The sequence below is a fragment of the Bos javanicus genome, chromosome 19 (genome assembly GCF_032452875.1).
Source record: "Bos javanicus breed banteng chromosome 19, ARS-OSU_banteng_1.0, whole genome shotgun sequence".
NCBI classification, from domain to species: domain Eukaryota; kingdom Metazoa; phylum Chordata; class Mammalia; order Artiodactyla; family Bovidae; genus Bos; species Bos javanicus.
In genome coordinates, this window is record NC_083886.1 from 39,760,557 (window position 1) to 39,777,405 (window position 16,849).

Genomic DNA, 16,849 nt, shown 5'->3' on the forward strand with positions numbered 1-16,849 from the left:
CAATTTGGCACTTGGAAACGAGGGCTTAAACATGATTGCTGTGAGTTTAATGTTGTTTTAATTCTTTTTGGCACTGTGCAGTGAAATAAACGTTTGGTGGTGATAGTTCTCGGCCGGATCTCATTTGCATTTTTCTCCCTTTGATTATGAGCAATTGTGGACTCCCCAGCAATTCATCAAAGTAGAAATTATTTTAAAATACCTCGTGGTATTCAGACTGGGCTGGAGCAATGCATGGGGGTGGGGGGCGGTGATAGGAGAAGAGAAGGCTAGAAATTTTCCATTCATGCTTTAAACATCTCAGCCCTGCAGCCTTTTTTGGGTATCCAGCCAAGGGATGAAATCTGGAAAAGCCAGTCAGATCCCAAGACCTGTAGGTGCTTTGATTAAACTCCTAGGCTCCCACAGCAGGATGCATATGGTCTCCGGGACTGTGCCGTCCTCCTTACACTTCTGCCTGCTTTTTTGTTTTGAAGGGCAAAGAGTTGATTCCACTCTTCGCAGTCCTCACCGCTGTGGTGAGACTACTACCTCTGTGGTCGGCAGGGTCAGTGCTCCCCTCGAGCAAGGGCGCACTGCCTGGGAGCCCAGCCTTTGCAGGTGTCCTGCTGGGCCTCGTCTGCCTCCTCTTCGCACCCTGTTCGAGTTGGCAGACAGCACCTTCCCCAGGCTCAGTCTCTACTCCTGGCATTACAGCTAAAGCAGGATGCTGCCAAGCGTGAGTCAGACCCAGAAGTCTTGAATGGTCCCTGGGGAGAGAATGCCCGCACTGAGCCCCTCAGGTGATGAAGCTGGCAGCATCCGGCAGGTAGAAGACCACGCCTCACACCTATGTAAGCAAGCTGACTGTCAGAGGACCGTCAGACAACACGGTGCCCACTGTCTCCAGTGAGACAGCAGAAAAGCTAAAGCTGGAATTTCTAAGACAGAGCATGCGTTCCCCTCCACACAACAGGACCCTAGTGGACACGGCCATTGCAGCAACATGCCAATGGGAGGCAACACCATAGGAAAACTTAAGGCAGAAACTGCCCTAACTTCAGTGCTGGGAAATAGCAACATAACTTGTATCAATAGGAGCTTAAAAATGTTCTAACATAGGAGTTCCCTGGTAGTCCAATGGTTAGTACTGCAACTTTCACTGCTGTGTCCTGGGTTCAATCCCTGGTTGGTGAACTAAGATCCTACAAGCCTTATGGTGTGGCCAAAAAATAATAATTATAAAAATAGAACGTCCTGACAGGCATAGGCTGAGGAATTCTGGGTAATTTCCCATACAGCAATGCGGGCTGTGGGGGGAAGCTGGCCTCCCTCCCGGGGAAGGGGGCAACAAGAAGATGCAGTGGGGACGGTGAGGGAAGGAGGGGACACGTTCACTTATTTAAGACTGATTTTTAAATGCTAACTCCCTGTTCCTTTTAGGATCAGCTCAGTAGTCTCACTTCTTCCGGCGTCTTCATGGTATTTAGGGAGCCATTTGGGAAACTATCTCTAAAGACAGTTGCTCTCTTCCTGCCACAGTCACCAGGGAGAATCTTGGAGTTGGTTGTAACTAAATCTGCTCAACTGAGAGTGTAAATTCCCACTGCTCCCCCTTCATTTCTTCATAATCTCATTTTTTTGTTGTTGTTGGCTTCGAGGCACGTAGGATCTTAGTTCTCCAATCAGGGATCAAATCTGTGCCCTCTGCTTTGGGAGCAAGGAATCTTAACCACTAGGGTCCCTTCATAACCTCATTTAACAAGGTTTTTTTGGGTCCCATTCTGTGCCAGGCACCATGCTGAGTGTGGGAATACAAGAGCAAACAAAACCATCAAGGTCTCTGCTCCCACAGAACTTTCCACCTAGTGACTGGCCCTTAGACAAAGGCCGGCAGATACAAGGCAGCATGATGAATTCTTTACTGGAGAAGCGCAGGGCGCAGCGCTGTGGACCACAGAGCTGGGCCCCCACTCAGTCAGGGAGTGGCAGCAAGGGGTCTCTGGAAAGGCCAGAGAGAGTTAGGAGTTGGGATCTGAAGGCTGCTTAGGAGTGAGCCCCCTGGAAGGGAGGGGGAAGTGGAGGCTAAACAGACACAGGAAAGGCTCCACAGTGAGAGCCTGAGGCCCAGGGGAGAAGCAGAGACAAACTCTGTTTTACTAAGAGCTCACTAGATTTAGGGGATAAGTGACAATGAGTGGGACTAGTTCATGCAAGGTCTTGTCCATCTTTTTAAGAAGTTGACAATAGGCACTGGGAACTCAAAGGCTTTAGGCAAAGCAGTGATATTATCAATGTGCCTTTTAGAAAGATTCTGGCTACAGAATGAAGAGTAGATTGGAGAATAAGAATGGAGATACAGAAACCAATTTGGATATTGCTTCTGTAGTCTTCAGGAGAGGGGACAATGTCATGACTCTAAGCCATTGCCAATGGGAATAGAGAGAAGTGGATGGAGTCCAGTGATATTTTGGAAAGAGAATTGACAGAACTTGAGGACTGATGGGAAATAAATGGGGAAACAGTGGAAACAGTGTCAGACTTTTATTTTTTGGGCTCCAAAATCACTGCAGATGGTGACTGCAGCCATGAAATTAAAAGACGCTTACTCCTTGGAAGCAAAGTTATGGCCAACCTAGATAGCATATTGAAAAGCAGAGACATTACTTTGCCAACAAAGGTCCGTCTAGTCAAGGCTATGGTTTTTCCTGTGGTCATGTATGGATGCGAGAGTTGGACTGTGAAGAAAGCTGAGCGCCAAAGAATTGATGCTTTTGAACTGTGGTGTTGGAGAAGACTCTTGAGAGTCCCTTGGACTGCAAGGAGATCCAACAAGTCCATCCTAAAGGAGATCAGTCCTGGGTGTTCATTGGAAGGACTGATTAGCTAAAGCTGAAACTCCAGTACTTTGGCCACCTCATGCGAAGAGTTGACTCATTGGAAAAGACTGATGCTGGGAGGGATTAGGGGCAGGAGGAGAAGGGGACGACAGAGGATGAGATGGCTGGATGGCATCACCAACTCAATGGACGTGAGTTTGAGTGAACTCTGGGAGTTGGTGATGGACAGAGAGGCCTGGCGTGCTGCAGTTCATGGGGTTGCAAAGAGTCGGACACGACTGAGCAACTTAACTGAACTGAACTGAGGACTGATTGGTAGAGGGTGAAATTGGGAATGACTCTTGGGTTTCTGGCTTGAGTAATTGACTGCATAGTGGTACCACTCACTGAGACAGAGAACACAGGTGGTAAAGATACTTCGGAAATGGAAACCAAGAGGCAACATGATGGTTAAATTTAGGACAGAATGAGATTGAGAAGCTTGAGGAATATGCACTTGGGTTTTGGGATCCAACCCTTAGATCTGGGCTGGAGCTATTGTTGTGTCATTTACACAGGAGGTAAGATTGCTCAAGGAAAGCACATCAAATTGGAAGAAGGCCAGGACAAAACTCGGGAAAATCACAGGAAAAGGAAGGATAAAGGAAGATGAGAATGAAAAGAAGCAACCAGAGAGGTAGGAGGGAAACCAGGAGAGTATAATTATAGAAATTAAGAGAAGAAAATACGTCAAGAAACATCCATAGTGCCAGGACTGCTAGAGTTAAGGATTGAAAAGTATTCACAGAATTTGAGCAATAAGGAGGCTATAGAAAGCGTAAGCAGAGAAGGCAATGGCAGCCCACTCCAGTACTCTTGCCTGGAGAATCCCATGGACGGAGGAGCCTGGTGGGCTGCAGTCCATGGGGTCTCGAAGAGTCGGACACGACTGAGTGACTTCACTTTCACTTTTCACTTTCACGCATTAGAGAAGGAAATGGCAACCCACTCCAGTGTTCTTGCCTGGAGAATCCCAGGGGTGGGGAAGCCTGGTGGGCTGCCGTCTATGGGGTCGCACAGAGTCGGACATGACTGAAGCGACTTAGCAGCAGCAGCAGGAAGCGTAAGTGGAGCGATGAAGGCAGAAGCATTTACATTACAGTGGCTCAAAGAGTGAATAGAAAGCAAGAAGTTGAGGCAGTAAATGAAATAAATTCTTTTAATAAATTTGACTGTGAATTGGCAGTTTGCATAGATAGGCTAGTCTAAATAGGAAGTAGACATGTGGTGTTGTTTGAGTCGCTAAGTTGTATCCAACTCTTTTACAATCTGAGGGACTATAGCCCGCCAAGCTCCTCTGTCCATGGGATTTCCCAGGCAAGAATATTGGAGTGGATTTCCATTTCCTTCTCCAAGGCATCTTCCCGACCCAGGCATCAAACTCACATCTCCTGCATTGGCAGGTGGATACTTTACCACTGAGCCACCAGGGAAGTCCGCGGACATGTGGTAGGAACTATTTAATAAGTGTTTTCAAAGACAAAAGAAACCTGAATACACTTCAGTGCTGATGGAAGGAGCCATTTACCTTAGAGGCAGACATCAGACTTCTCAGAACCTGGTCTCTAAGAAACAAAGCAGAGAGTTACAAGTGCATAACCAGGGGAGGGACGCTTCCTCCACTTTAATTGAAAAGAAGAGTGATTCTCAATACAGGTAAGTTCCTGTTTTGGTGGCTGAAGTTTAACGGATCTGATAGCTTCTCTTTTCTCTTTGAAGGTAGAAAAGAGGTCAGCTGCTGAGAGTTAGGGGAGAGGCAGAGTTGGAAGAGGGGAGATCTGCTAAAAGAAACAAAAAGATAATCAGTTGACCCAGAATTTTATTGTGTCAAAAACTTGGTTTTCTTTCTTTTTTCCCTAGATCTCAGCAGTCAGCTGTGCAAAAGATAGATCCAGTTGAAGTGGAATACATGTACCTCCCATGTATTCCTAATATCTTCCTTCAAAAGAAGGAAAGCGTGGCCTACTGCATGCAGGAGTAGTTCTGTAACGCCCCTCATCCGCTGTGCTTTTGAGCAGCTCTTCCGTACTCCCGGGGCACTGCTCGCAACCCTGCACTGCCCTTCTTTTAAACCCTCTCAATCCCCTTGTTTGCCCCCTCCCTGCCTATCATGTCCTGCCTGTTACTATTGATGTGCTTGTCAACCTCCCACCTATTCCAACGGAGGCATCTAATGTTTAGAGCATCTACTATGTATCAGACGCTGAATTATTTTCACTTCGGCGGCATCACTTATGTCCCCCACCACAGAGAGGAGGGGTGATGTTATCCCAACTCTTACAGAAGAGGAAGTTAAAGCCAGGAGACCCTCCGGTCACATGGCTACTAAATGACCAAGTAGGGACGAGATCCCAGTCTGTCTGACTCCAAAGCCCATTACTCTGTGCTGTGAGCTCCCAAGGAGCAGGCAGTGTTCTGACTCTCACCCATCTCATGGGAACTCAAACAGCACTTTGCACATGGAAGAAGCTTGGGAAATATTATTGATTTGAACTATGACCTGACTCCCTGCATACTTTAGTGCTCTGGCATTTTTGGGTGTGCCCAGCTTTCCCCAAAGAAGCTGTTCTACTCTGCTTGGTAAAAGACATGCTCTTTAGATTCAGCCATGGCACCAAATATGCTAAATGTACAGTGTAGACAGAAAGATGCCGAAAGGAAAGTAGAGTTTGCTTGCTTTCTTCTAGATAACTTTTTAGATAATTTTTTATTGATTTATTTTATCTTTGGCTGTGCTGGGTCTTCGCTGCTATGACGGTTTTTCTCTAGTTGCGGGGAGCAGGGGCTTCTCTGCAGTTTCAGTGTGCAGTGAGACAGGCTCTAGGGTACCCGGGCTTCGGTAATTGTGGCATGTGGACTCAGGAGCTGCAGCTCCCAGGCTCTAGGGCACAGGCCCAGTAACTGTGGCACTCGGGCTCAGCTGCTCCGAAGCACGTGGGATCTTTGCAGATCAGGGATCAAACCTGCGTCTCCTGCTTTGGCAGGCAGATTCTTTACCACTGAGCCACCAGGCAAGCCCTAGATAACTTTTAGTAATCCCATCAGGAGTCTTAATGAGTTGTACTGATAGTGTCAACAAAGAAACCACCCAGCAGACTCTCCGATGTGATCAGGAACAGCTTGCCTAAGATTAACAGAAGCAGGACTAAATTCCAACCGAAACCATCCTCTGTTCATTTTTCAGGAATATAGTATGTATGGCTGGTGGGTCGGAGAACTGAACAGCCTCATTGGGATTGTTCCAAAGGAGTATCTCACCACTGCCTTTGAAGTGGAAGAAAGATGAAGCCCAGGTATGAGAACCAGGCCAACAGATTCGCTGGCCATGCCTTCATTTCTCTGTGAAGGATGAGAGTTGCCAGTGAAGTAACTGTTCTTCATTTCCAAAAGTGATGACGGTAATTTACCATTGAAAGAAGCTAAGTCTGTAATTGTTTTACCTAAATTGGGGGACTATGTCAGTCAGGATTAGATTCAATTACATGTGACAGAAAACTCAAAATAACAGTGATTTAATTAACACAGAAATTTATTTTTCTCTTCTGTAAGAATCTGGAGGTAAGTAATCCAAGGTGCTCAGGTCCCGGGTTCCTTCTCTTTTTGCCACACTGCAGGTGGTCAGCATTGCCATGGTTACCTCATGGCCCAAGATGGATGCTCCAGTTCACAACTATCATGTCAGTATCCTACCCAACAGGAAAGAGAAAGGAGACACACACCCCTCTCCTAAGGACACTTCACAGATGTTGCACACACCACTTCTATCCTATTGGTCAGAATTCGGATATACAGACATACCAAGCTACAAAGAAAGTTTCTTCTAGGTAGAACCTGTGTCCAGCTTAAAAGTGGAGTGGCCGGGAGGAGGGGAGGCATTAGTAAATTTAAAGGAGATAATAAGTATTGGAGAGCAATTAGAAATGTTTGCCACAAGAATGGATCTGGGTTTCTTTATCTACAGCTCTCAAATCCCGGGCAACATTTCCCCCAAATGCCCATATATTGCAATATGATTGGCAAGGATTCCTGTGGAACATAATCAAATTAACTTTTAGGTAATAAAAAATATGGGCTTCCCTGATGGCTCTGCAGGAAAGAATCAACCTGCCAATGCAGGAGACACGGGTTCAGTCCCTGGGTCGAAAGGATCCCCTGGAGAAGGAAATCGCAACCCACTCCAGTGCTCCTGCCTGGGAAATGGCATGGACAGAGGACCTATAGAACACGGGGTCGCAAAGAGGCAGACACGACTTAGCAACTGAACAAAAAGACTATGGGCTGCATTTTATGAGCAAGAACCACATCATACCACATTAAGCAGCAGAGTGAATGCATGCTTTGGGTGGGATAACAACGTGATTAGAATTAGGATGGTGGTGGAGGACACCAAGGCTAGCATGACGTCACCAGCTCCATCTTCCAACCTGAAACAGGAGCTGCCCTTATTGAAGGGGTGAGGGGTGACACGTGACAGTGACGCGGACGGGCCTGGGGTCTTCCAGACCGGGGCCCACTCCAGAGGCAGCAGGGGTGTCCTCGCTGCTCCTTTAGGACGCTACGTAAGGAGCAACCTTACCCTCTAACGTCCTTGTACAATCACGAGGTGCCAGCTCGGGCCTCTCACTCAAGGTCTGACTTTATGACTTTCCCAGTGAGGACTCCATTTCTAGGCCCTGAATGCAGACGAGCTGGAGTTTCCCTTCAAATCTAAACAAATTCTCCCGACTTCACTCTCTCATTTATTTAATGACAAACTTGTTTCTCTCCTCATTCTCTTTGACCCAACAATTCCACATCTAGGGGTTTATCCTACAGGTACACTTGCACACAGGCCAAATAACATACACACAGGTTGCCTGTAGTAGCAAACCACTGGAAATGACTTAACGTTCACTAGAGACCTCCCCAAGGAACTGAGGTAACTCATAGAATTGAATACTATGCAACAGTAAGGGAGAAAAAAGGCGCTCCAAACCTATGGAATACATTCTGAGATATGTAGGTAAGTTAAAAAAAAAAAAAGTAGTAAAGGGTAGGTCTAATTTGCTCCATCTGTGTAAAAAAGGGAGTCTCATCGCTTCTGTATGTATGAGCTTGTATGAGAGATCACTGGAAGGAGAAAGACGATAACACTGTTTGCCTCCAACGACAGAGAAATTCCATGACTGTGAGACAGGGTAGGAGGAAGACACTTTTTACTCTACACCCTTTTATATCTTCTATGTTTCAAATCATAAAAGCAGATTTATGTGTGTTTCCCCCTTTAGGACACACATCCTTCTCTCTACCCTGCCTTTATGAAGAAGCAGAGAGCCCACTCCCTACCCCTGCCAGCCCACCAGCACCACCAACTCTTCTCTTTAGAGAAGAGACTCAAGCCACTGACACCCCTGCCCAGTGAACGTACACCACTGTAAGAGAAGAGACGAGGCCTCTTCAGCCGACCTGTTACTAAACCCGCCTCCGCACAGCTGAGCCATTGCTGGACGTGTCCACACGCCCACCTCTGCCTTTTCCACAGTCTCAGAGAAGGTGAGAGAGAAGGAAGCCTTTGGAGGAAGAAATTGCTGGTTGCTTTGGCTGGTTTCAAAAGCACAAATAAACTTCTGATTTGGTTCTTTACCCTGTGTGATGGAGTTGTTTCTTTTTGTAAACTGGTATCAAAATGCTGGCTCTGGGCATTCTTAGCACCTCCAAACAACATGGGAAGGGACAGCCCAAGAGAAAACGAAAGCCCACCTACTTGGTTATTTTTATCTTTTGTGCTCACTCTGTCTGAAATGAGACAGGGCCAGAAGCAAATCCTTGGAGTCAGCACATTGGAGAGTTCCTTTGGGGGGGTCTCAGTCACCAGCCCCACTGTGTCCTGCAGGCTGAGGAAGTGCTGTGGGGAGGCTTGTGTCTACACAGCCCTGTTTCCTTTCCGTTTCCTGGGGCTAACCCTTGAGGTGTCTGTGCCTTGAAGAGGCAACAAAACATAATGGCTAAGAACATAACTTTGAGGGTTTCCCGGATGTCTAGTGAATGGGCATCCACTTTGCAGTGCTGGGGACACCGGTTCGATCCCTGGTCCCAGAAGATTCCACTTGCCTCAGAGCAACTAAGCCTGTACGCCACAACTACTGAGCCTGCACTCTAGAGCTTTCGAGCTGCAACTGCTAAAGCCAGTGCACGGCAAAGAAGGCCCAGGACAACCAATAAATAAATAATTTTTACAGTTTTTGTTTAAAAAAAAGAACATAACTTTGATGGAATTCCCTAGCAGTCCAGTGGATAGGACTCGGCACTTTCACTGCCGGCCCAGGTTCAATCCCTGGTTTCCCAATCGTGGGAACTAGGATCCTGCAAGCCATGTGAGGTGGCCAAAAAAAAAAAAAAAAGAAAGAAACTCTGGGATCAGCCTGGAAACAAATTCCTCACCTTAGAAGGGGTGTACTCCACCTCACTGGGTCATTAAGAGATTAAAGGAGTTAATAAGTGTAGCATACCTGGAACACCATCTGGCACATAGTAACTGCTCAATAAGGTTTAGTTACTAATACCTGACCCTCTACACAAGAAATATTGAGAGATGGCCAACTGAGCAGCTAAGGAAATCTCATCTTCAAAGCTTCTCCTGTTCAGAGCTGTCCTGGATTGGCAGTATCCTTCATCCCGCCATCTCACAGCCCTGCAGTAAGATACCACTTCATGCCACCGGAGAGAGAAACTGGGAACAAACAGGGCTGTTGTTAGTGGATTCCAGGTTTCTGAAAAGGTCCTATGTCAACTATTCATTTCCAGATTTTTCTGACCCAGGAGTAAAACAAAAGGAAAAGATGTAAAAAAAAGAGGACAATTAGGTCTGGGAGAGGAAAAAATAGAGACAGAGATAAAAGGCACTACGGAAGTGTCCATGACAGCCCCTCAACCTTACACAGTGTGCCAAAGGAGAAGCAACCGCTAGGTGGCAGCAGATGCGCAGATGAACCAAAGGGAACCAATTGCCTTCCGTTGTAGGAACATTCGCACCAATCCCAGCCTACAGGTAAAGACAATGGGCATTGTTCTAAAGTGGTTAACAGAAGGAGCAAACAGAAACCACTCTGTACCCAATTGCTTCCTCTGTAGAGAATCCTCAGAGTCCCAAGTCTGGAAGGCTGGTGGCTAAAAGAGAATATCGTTGCACCACCACTGCTCCATGATGAAAGACAGAAAAGGAGAAACCAGAAGAGGAAGAGGAGGTATCTAGGGCAGGGTCAGAAGAGGTATGAAAGAGAAGCAAGGTCAGGTACTTCTCCACTCTACATAGTAGGACACTCAGTGGCATGACCTTTAAAACAAAGCCCCCTTACTGCAATAGTCCTTTCTGTACCTGCAGACCTGAGGAAATCATCTGCCAAACTACAAGGGTCTTTTGGCACCTCCATCTACTGCCCCACACTCACATCCTAGCTGTAAAAGAGGAAAAAGAAAGTAGACTGGCCCTAAAAGAAACAAATGGACTAATTGGGAATCTGGTCCATAGCCAGCTGGCCTTTTCTGACCTTGTTACATGCTGGAAAAGATACAGCAAGTTCAAGACCATCTACAAAGGGCATTCTCTGTGAAGGAGAAAGCAGTGGATTCCTACAGTCTGTCTGAAGCTAAACCTCATCTAGCGGATCTGCTCCATTCCACAGCCACCATCTTAGCCAACAGTCTCAAAAAGCAACTGGTTAATCAGATTACTGCTTCTCTGTTTGACTCCACTAACCAAATCCCCACCTTACGGCCTGTGACTAACTGGATAACTGGGGCATTAGAACACTTAACTAACCACATTATATGTAGGACGGCTTCTGAACAGCCACCAACTGCACGAGCAAACGGAACTTGAGAGGGGAGAGGGTACGGGTGGGACACCTTTTCCCTTCCTTGATTTTATGTTAAGAAGAGAAAATAAGAAAGCTAAAACCCTGTATTTAAGAAGCAAATGTACAGATATCCATTACAAATAAATATCTGTATAAATATCTTTACAGATAAATAATAATTAACACAGAACTTACCAACATCCACTGGATAATCTGACCTGAGATTGGTACAGTTGAGCCTGCATCATCCAAGCTGATATCTGAGAATACTAAATGCTCTGAAAGCAATCTTTCAGCTACATTTCATTAAAAATACATTTTTCCAGTGTGTTTCTTCTGTCATCCACATAGCAAAACAGCATAGACATTGTTTTACAATTACTTTGATATTAAATTTTCCGACATGATGGTCTGTCTCTTAGAAATCTGTATTCAAACTATATCTTTTCCAACTATATCTTTTCCTTTTGGTGAATAAAAATGGAAAAGACAGAACTCCTATTAAGTCTCATTCCCTAAACCCAGACATTTTGATTCCATTTAAAGTGGGACCAAATCAATGTCATCCTTCTTGTTAGGAACAGATACCTTGGTAGCTCAGCCGGTAAAGAATCCGCCTGCAATGCAGGAAACCCCGGTTTGATTCCTAGGTGGGGAAGATCCCCTGGAGAGGGGATAGGTTACCCACTCCAGTATTCTTGGGCTTCCCTGGTGGCTCAGCTGGTGAAGAATCACCTGCGATGCGGGAGACCTGGGTTCGACCCCTGAGCCGGGAAGATCCCATGGAGAAGGGCACAGCTACCCACTTCAGTATTCTGGCCTGGAGAATTCCATGGACCATCACAAGGAGTGGACACGACTGAGCCACTTTCACTTTATGTAAGGAATAAACACATATATAAGGAATAGCCTACATTTCAAGTGTTAACTTTTTTAAAAGCTCATTTAACTTTTTTTACTTGCTCATTTGCACCACCTTAAATGTAGTTAGTTAGTCTTTTCAAATAGCAAAACTGAAGATGTGAAAGACTAACAAAAATCACACAAAATCTGCTGTTAAAGAGGAAATGACATAAGGGACTTTTGAAAATCGAGGTCTGCTGCCCTGCTTATTGAATCACTCCAGTTCTCTTGCTGTGGCAAGACACCCCAGTGACACATTTCCCAAATCCACATTCCACACCAATCACATAATAATAATGCACTGGTGTCACAAAGCCTCTGTCTGTATCGGGGGAGGGAGTGGGACAGTCCTGCTTTTATAAGTCAGTCTGAGAATGAGGGAGTGGAAGGAAGAAAAGAAAGAAAATAAACGAACGTATGTTCATATGTTTTCTTTTTCCCCTTCTCATCTTGAGAACAAAACTCCTGGATACCAGGGACAGAGGAGCTTTAATCTATGGCCGAAAGGAAACTCTCCCTGCGGTCTCCCCACCAGGAGCGACTCTGGGAGGATAAATCTTGAGTGGCACTGACTTGCTAATTCCCAGAGCACCAGCAGACTCTGTAGAGCTGACTTTAGAAAAAGCAGCCGTCTACATAGAGGATTATCCCTGTTACACAGCCCAGTGACTCAAACTAATTTTCTCATTTGTGGATTACCCTAGTCCCTCGCTTCCCTTCTCTTCTGCCCAGCTATTTCATTTCCCATTAGAATTTACAGAGCTTGGGCAGGAAGCTTGAAACTTAAAACTAAAAAGAGATTTTTCTTCTTCAAGGGACTTAAATTAATTCTCCCTGTTTTCCTATCAAAAATTAACTGCTGAAAAAACATGTTTGTGTTTTTGGATTTTTTTTAAGTTAGTATAAACTGACTACCCTTTTGCGACTCTTGGGATTCAATTAATGATATATTTTAAGATGTGGCCCATTTTGTACCAAAATCCTTTCTAAATATAACGCCCCCACCCCTAAAAAAGTATAGTATTTGAGGAAACTAAAGTACAATTAATAGACTATATAATTTATTTTCTAAATAGTGACTTTTTTTGGAAATGAAAGGGGGCATTACTAATAAGGATGCCAGAATCGTAGGTGTAAACAGGGATGAGTGGTCGTCCTAAAAATATGCCAATATGCCAATATGCCTAGGTTATCTAGTCACCAGGGGAGTGGGCAGCAGAGAGAGAGATGAACTGGTTCTCCTGGTACAATGCTTGTACCCTCTCCCCTGCAGGCCTGGCCCCTAGGCAAACACTGCCAACTAGGCTCTCATTTCCTGATGCCCAGGCTGTTCTGAGAGGCCTGGTGTCTCTGGCATCAAGCTGCTCACGGCAGTGGCCAGCCGTCGGCAGCTGTGTGTTCACTGCCTCACGGGGCCCATCACCGCCTGCCACCCCACCACCTGGCAGAGTGCCACTGAGGGAAGCATTTTGTGGCACCGGGCAATAGTATGCCACTTCCTTGCCTCCCACGATGGGAGTGAGTTCCAAGAGGTTTCTAGTGCAGGTCCTCAAAGAAGGCATCTGGTTCCACTGCAGATCCTCTCAGCCTGACAGCGAGCAGCTGGGCACCTTTTATCCCCCACATGCGATCATGGAACAGCAAACAGGCTACAAACACCTCCCTTTGAACCAGTCAGGCACGGGCATTGCTCTGCCCTGAATCACCAAGATGGCACATGCACACCACCTACATTTCCTGGATGCCACCCATGGTGGGCACCCTGCTCAGCCTATCATTAATACATTCCACCTCCAAGAAAGCACCTGGCATCTGGAGATTTGGGATCACCTCTTCCACATCTCCAAAGCAGTGCAGTGGAGGCGCGGGAGGGGAGGGCACTGAGCACCTACCGCTTCATTCTGTTGATTCCGGGCTTCTCCGCATGGCACTGGTGACATTGGGGCCAGATCATTTATGTTTGGGGCCTGTCGAATGTCCAGCAGCATCTGGCCTCTACCCACTAGATGCCAGTACTGATCCCCCCAGCACCCTCCACCCTTTCTGACAGAAGTGTCTCTAGACATTGTCAGATGTGCCCTGGGAACAAAACCATCCCGGTGGAGGACCATTGTCTAGGGGCCTATGGATGTGCCTAGGTCCAAGTAAGAGAAACTGCCTTGTCTTCTATAAGTCTGCACTTTAGCCACTACATTAGTGACAGGGAGAGGCTTAGGAAGTTGGAAGGACAGAGTATAACTGTCATGAATTCTTCAGGGTTTAAGAACCAGCAAGCCAGCCCCCATGTTCAACAGGAACATGAAGATCTGCTCACCGGCACTGCCGCGGAACCGTACCACAAGAGTGACGTTCTCAAAAGAATAAACTGGCGCTTTCCGATTCAGAGAGCTGCACCACAGTGAGCCCCGTAGTAACTATCCTTTTTCCTGTTTCTGTAGCAGAAACCTAGAAGGGGTGCCCTGAAAGTCTCAATCAGGACTGAACTTTAACCCTGTGTACTATTTTGGGGCAAGAAGCCCAGGTTCCCAGTACCAGCATAGAAACCGCCGTGGTGCAAGGGCCCATGCTGGATCCTTGTGCTTGGTCTGGGGCTGGTGCGGTGCTAACTGCTCATCCTGGGCAGAGTCTGGGGGTCAGGACAGTCATCTTAAGGCTGTGATTTTCCTGATCCTTCGTGCTAGTTTAGGGGAAAGTCCTCTCTTACAGAATGGCTCCCAGGAGCTCTGTCAAGAATCAAAAAATAAAAACACAACCAAAACCCATCACTTTCTCAGGAGGCCAAAAGAAGATGAGGGGTCCAGGATCTTTGTCTCTGCCTGAAGAGGGCAGACCGAAGGGCCAGCCAGAGCGCTGTCCGTGCGGCCTCCCATGGGTCCCGAATCTGAGGCACCTGGAAGGGTTATTAGCAGGATTGGAACTCATCCCTCTGCTGGGACTAGATCATAATTACAGTAATTTTCTAACAGAGCTCGGCAGTAGGACTGTTTAATCAGCATCTGACTCCCTTGTGTTCCCAGCCCTCATCACTCAAGGAGAGGAGTGGGATGGCTCTTAAAGAGACAGTGCCTGCCTTTCAGCACTGCTAACAGATGTGCCCTAATTGGCAGAATATATCTAAGTCTTGTAGCTTACAGCAGGCAGGTTACATTGCCTCCAACAAACCACTGCAGGCTCTCACTATTCTTGGCCTTCTGCTGGAGGGATTCGGGTCAGGCTGCTGATGGGCCTGATTTCCCACGCCAACCAGGCCACCAGGGGAAGGGACACACACCGGGCTAGAGCACTTAAAAGCCTAAAGAACTTAAACACACACAAAAAGGCTCTAACTAGCTGGCCCCTTCGAAAGGCTGTTTGAAAGAAGAAGTCGAGCAGGCTGAAAATAGGAAGGACTTGACAGCCGCAGGTGAGAAATGTTAATCCACAGATCAAAGAAGCATCGAGTGAGCCTGCCCTCCCAGGGGAGAAGCCCTTGACGGCGTTCGGGTGGTCCCTTATTCTCAGTCGCTTCACCATCTCCGCTTAAGAGTCACACCTCCCTCCCTGCTGTGTCAGGGCCCTTGTTCCCTCCTTTGCTGGTGGAAGTGGACCCGGTCTCCCCTGAACGGAAGGAAGCAAACTGACTCTGCTCAGAGTCAGGTGCACTGTCTCCTACAAATGTGGCCCTTTTCATCATTTTGAGCATAAACAGTCCAAGTTTATCGATCTTGAGGTTTGAGGTTCCAGCCTTCCAGCTCCAAATCCAGCCGTTACTGAGGGCGAAGTGGTTGTCCTCCTGGGTTACTTCTCCCGCTGCCACGCTGGTGAGCCCAATGCCCACCTGGTCACTGCAGCAGCTGACAACTGTTCCTTGGAGAGAAGAGCTAGGGCGGATGAAGATGCGAGAACGAGCTGGGGCAGGGGGGTTTCCACAGCAGACTGAAAAACCCCTCAGCAAAGAAGGTGCAGTTGTACACAGAGCAGGAAGAGGGACACTCATCCCCAGCTCAAAGAAAGGTTACCTCGAGCCAGGTGACAGTCCCCCTACAGAGCCGGTCCCTGCTGGCAGAAGGCCGCCTGGGGAGGTGGCTGAGGATCAGTGCCCAGGCGTCCCGAGCTTGCCCTGCAGGGGTCTTCAGCTTGGCTTCAGCTGTACCTCAGTTGGCTGCTCACACATAAATCTGCAGAAGCCCCTCCAGCCTAGTGGGATGTCCCTGGGAGGCAGGCCAGGAGCTGAGCGGTTTCCATTCCCACCTTCAACCTCGCATCCTCCCAGTCCACTGCCCTCCCACTCCTGGGGTGTTAAGAATATTCAGCAAGAGCATGTAAACAAACTCACATCATGGGACTAAACTCACTGTCCAGTCAGACTGGTAAAGTCACGATCGCCTCCTAAGCAAAGCTACGGGGGTGGGTACGAGGCACCTGGGGCTCGGCGGTGTAGCTCTAGGGCCTCAGCGGCGAGCAAACCTCGGCTGCGGAGGATTTCTGAGAACAACTCTGAAAAGCTCTGCGGGGGAGTTTTTTCTCCTTGAACAGTGGGGGCTTAGTTACCCCTGTTTTTGGCCGTACCACACACAAGGTGTCCCATCTTCACTGCTGCACGTGAGATCTTTAGTCGCAGCATGCAAACTCTTAGCTGCGGTATGTGGGTTCTAGTTCCCTGACCAGGGATTGAACCTGGGCCCCCTGCATTGGGAGCATGGAGTCTCAGCCACTGGACCACCAGGGAAGTCCCCAGCTTTTCTTTTCAAGATTTTTTTTTGGGAAAAAAAAATCTTGTTTTACAGAAGTTGGGAAGTATCTCTTCCCAGAGTTCTCTTCCCACAGTTCTACCTGAAACATACTTTTTAAAAACCATGATCAGCTCAGTTTCCTCAAGCTAGAAAATAAGGGTCATACTTCCCCTGCCCCCTCCTCACTGGGCACCGTGGTCAAATAAACAATGTGTATGAAACTCATTTTCACACCCCACCTCCTCCTACACACACACACACACACACACACACACACACACACACCGTAGTCAAATAAACAATGTGTATGAAACTCATTTTCACACCCCACCTCCTCCTACACACACACACACACACACACACACACACACACACACTTCCTCCCACCAAACAAAAGGAAATTTATGACTTTAGGATCACTTATCCGGTGTTACAGGAGACGAATAGACTTGGGCCACGTAAGTAACTGTCAGAAGAAAGATGACAAGGGGCTTCCCTGAAAGTCCAGTGATTAGGACTCTGTGCTTTCACTCTAGGGGAC

At 47.2% G+C, this 16,849-nt stretch overlaps 1 protein-coding gene across 1 annotated transcript in view; it reads left to right on the forward strand.

The window, feature by feature from the left end:
- Nucleotides 1–8,480, forward strand: part of SKAP1 (src kinase associated phosphoprotein 1) — a 301,998-nt gene extending 293,518 nt beyond the window's left edge. Inside the window, exons 12-13 of the mRNA XM_061391504.1 lie at nt 6,043–6,151; nt 8,126–8,480. Coding sequence (XP_061247488.1) covers nt 6,043–6,144 — 102 coding nt within the window. The 3' untranslated portion in view covers nt 6,145–6,151; nt 8,126–8,480. The remainder of the gene's footprint in view (nt 1–6,042; nt 6,152–8,125) is intronic.
- Nucleotides 8,481–16,849: the final 8,369 nt, after the last annotated feature.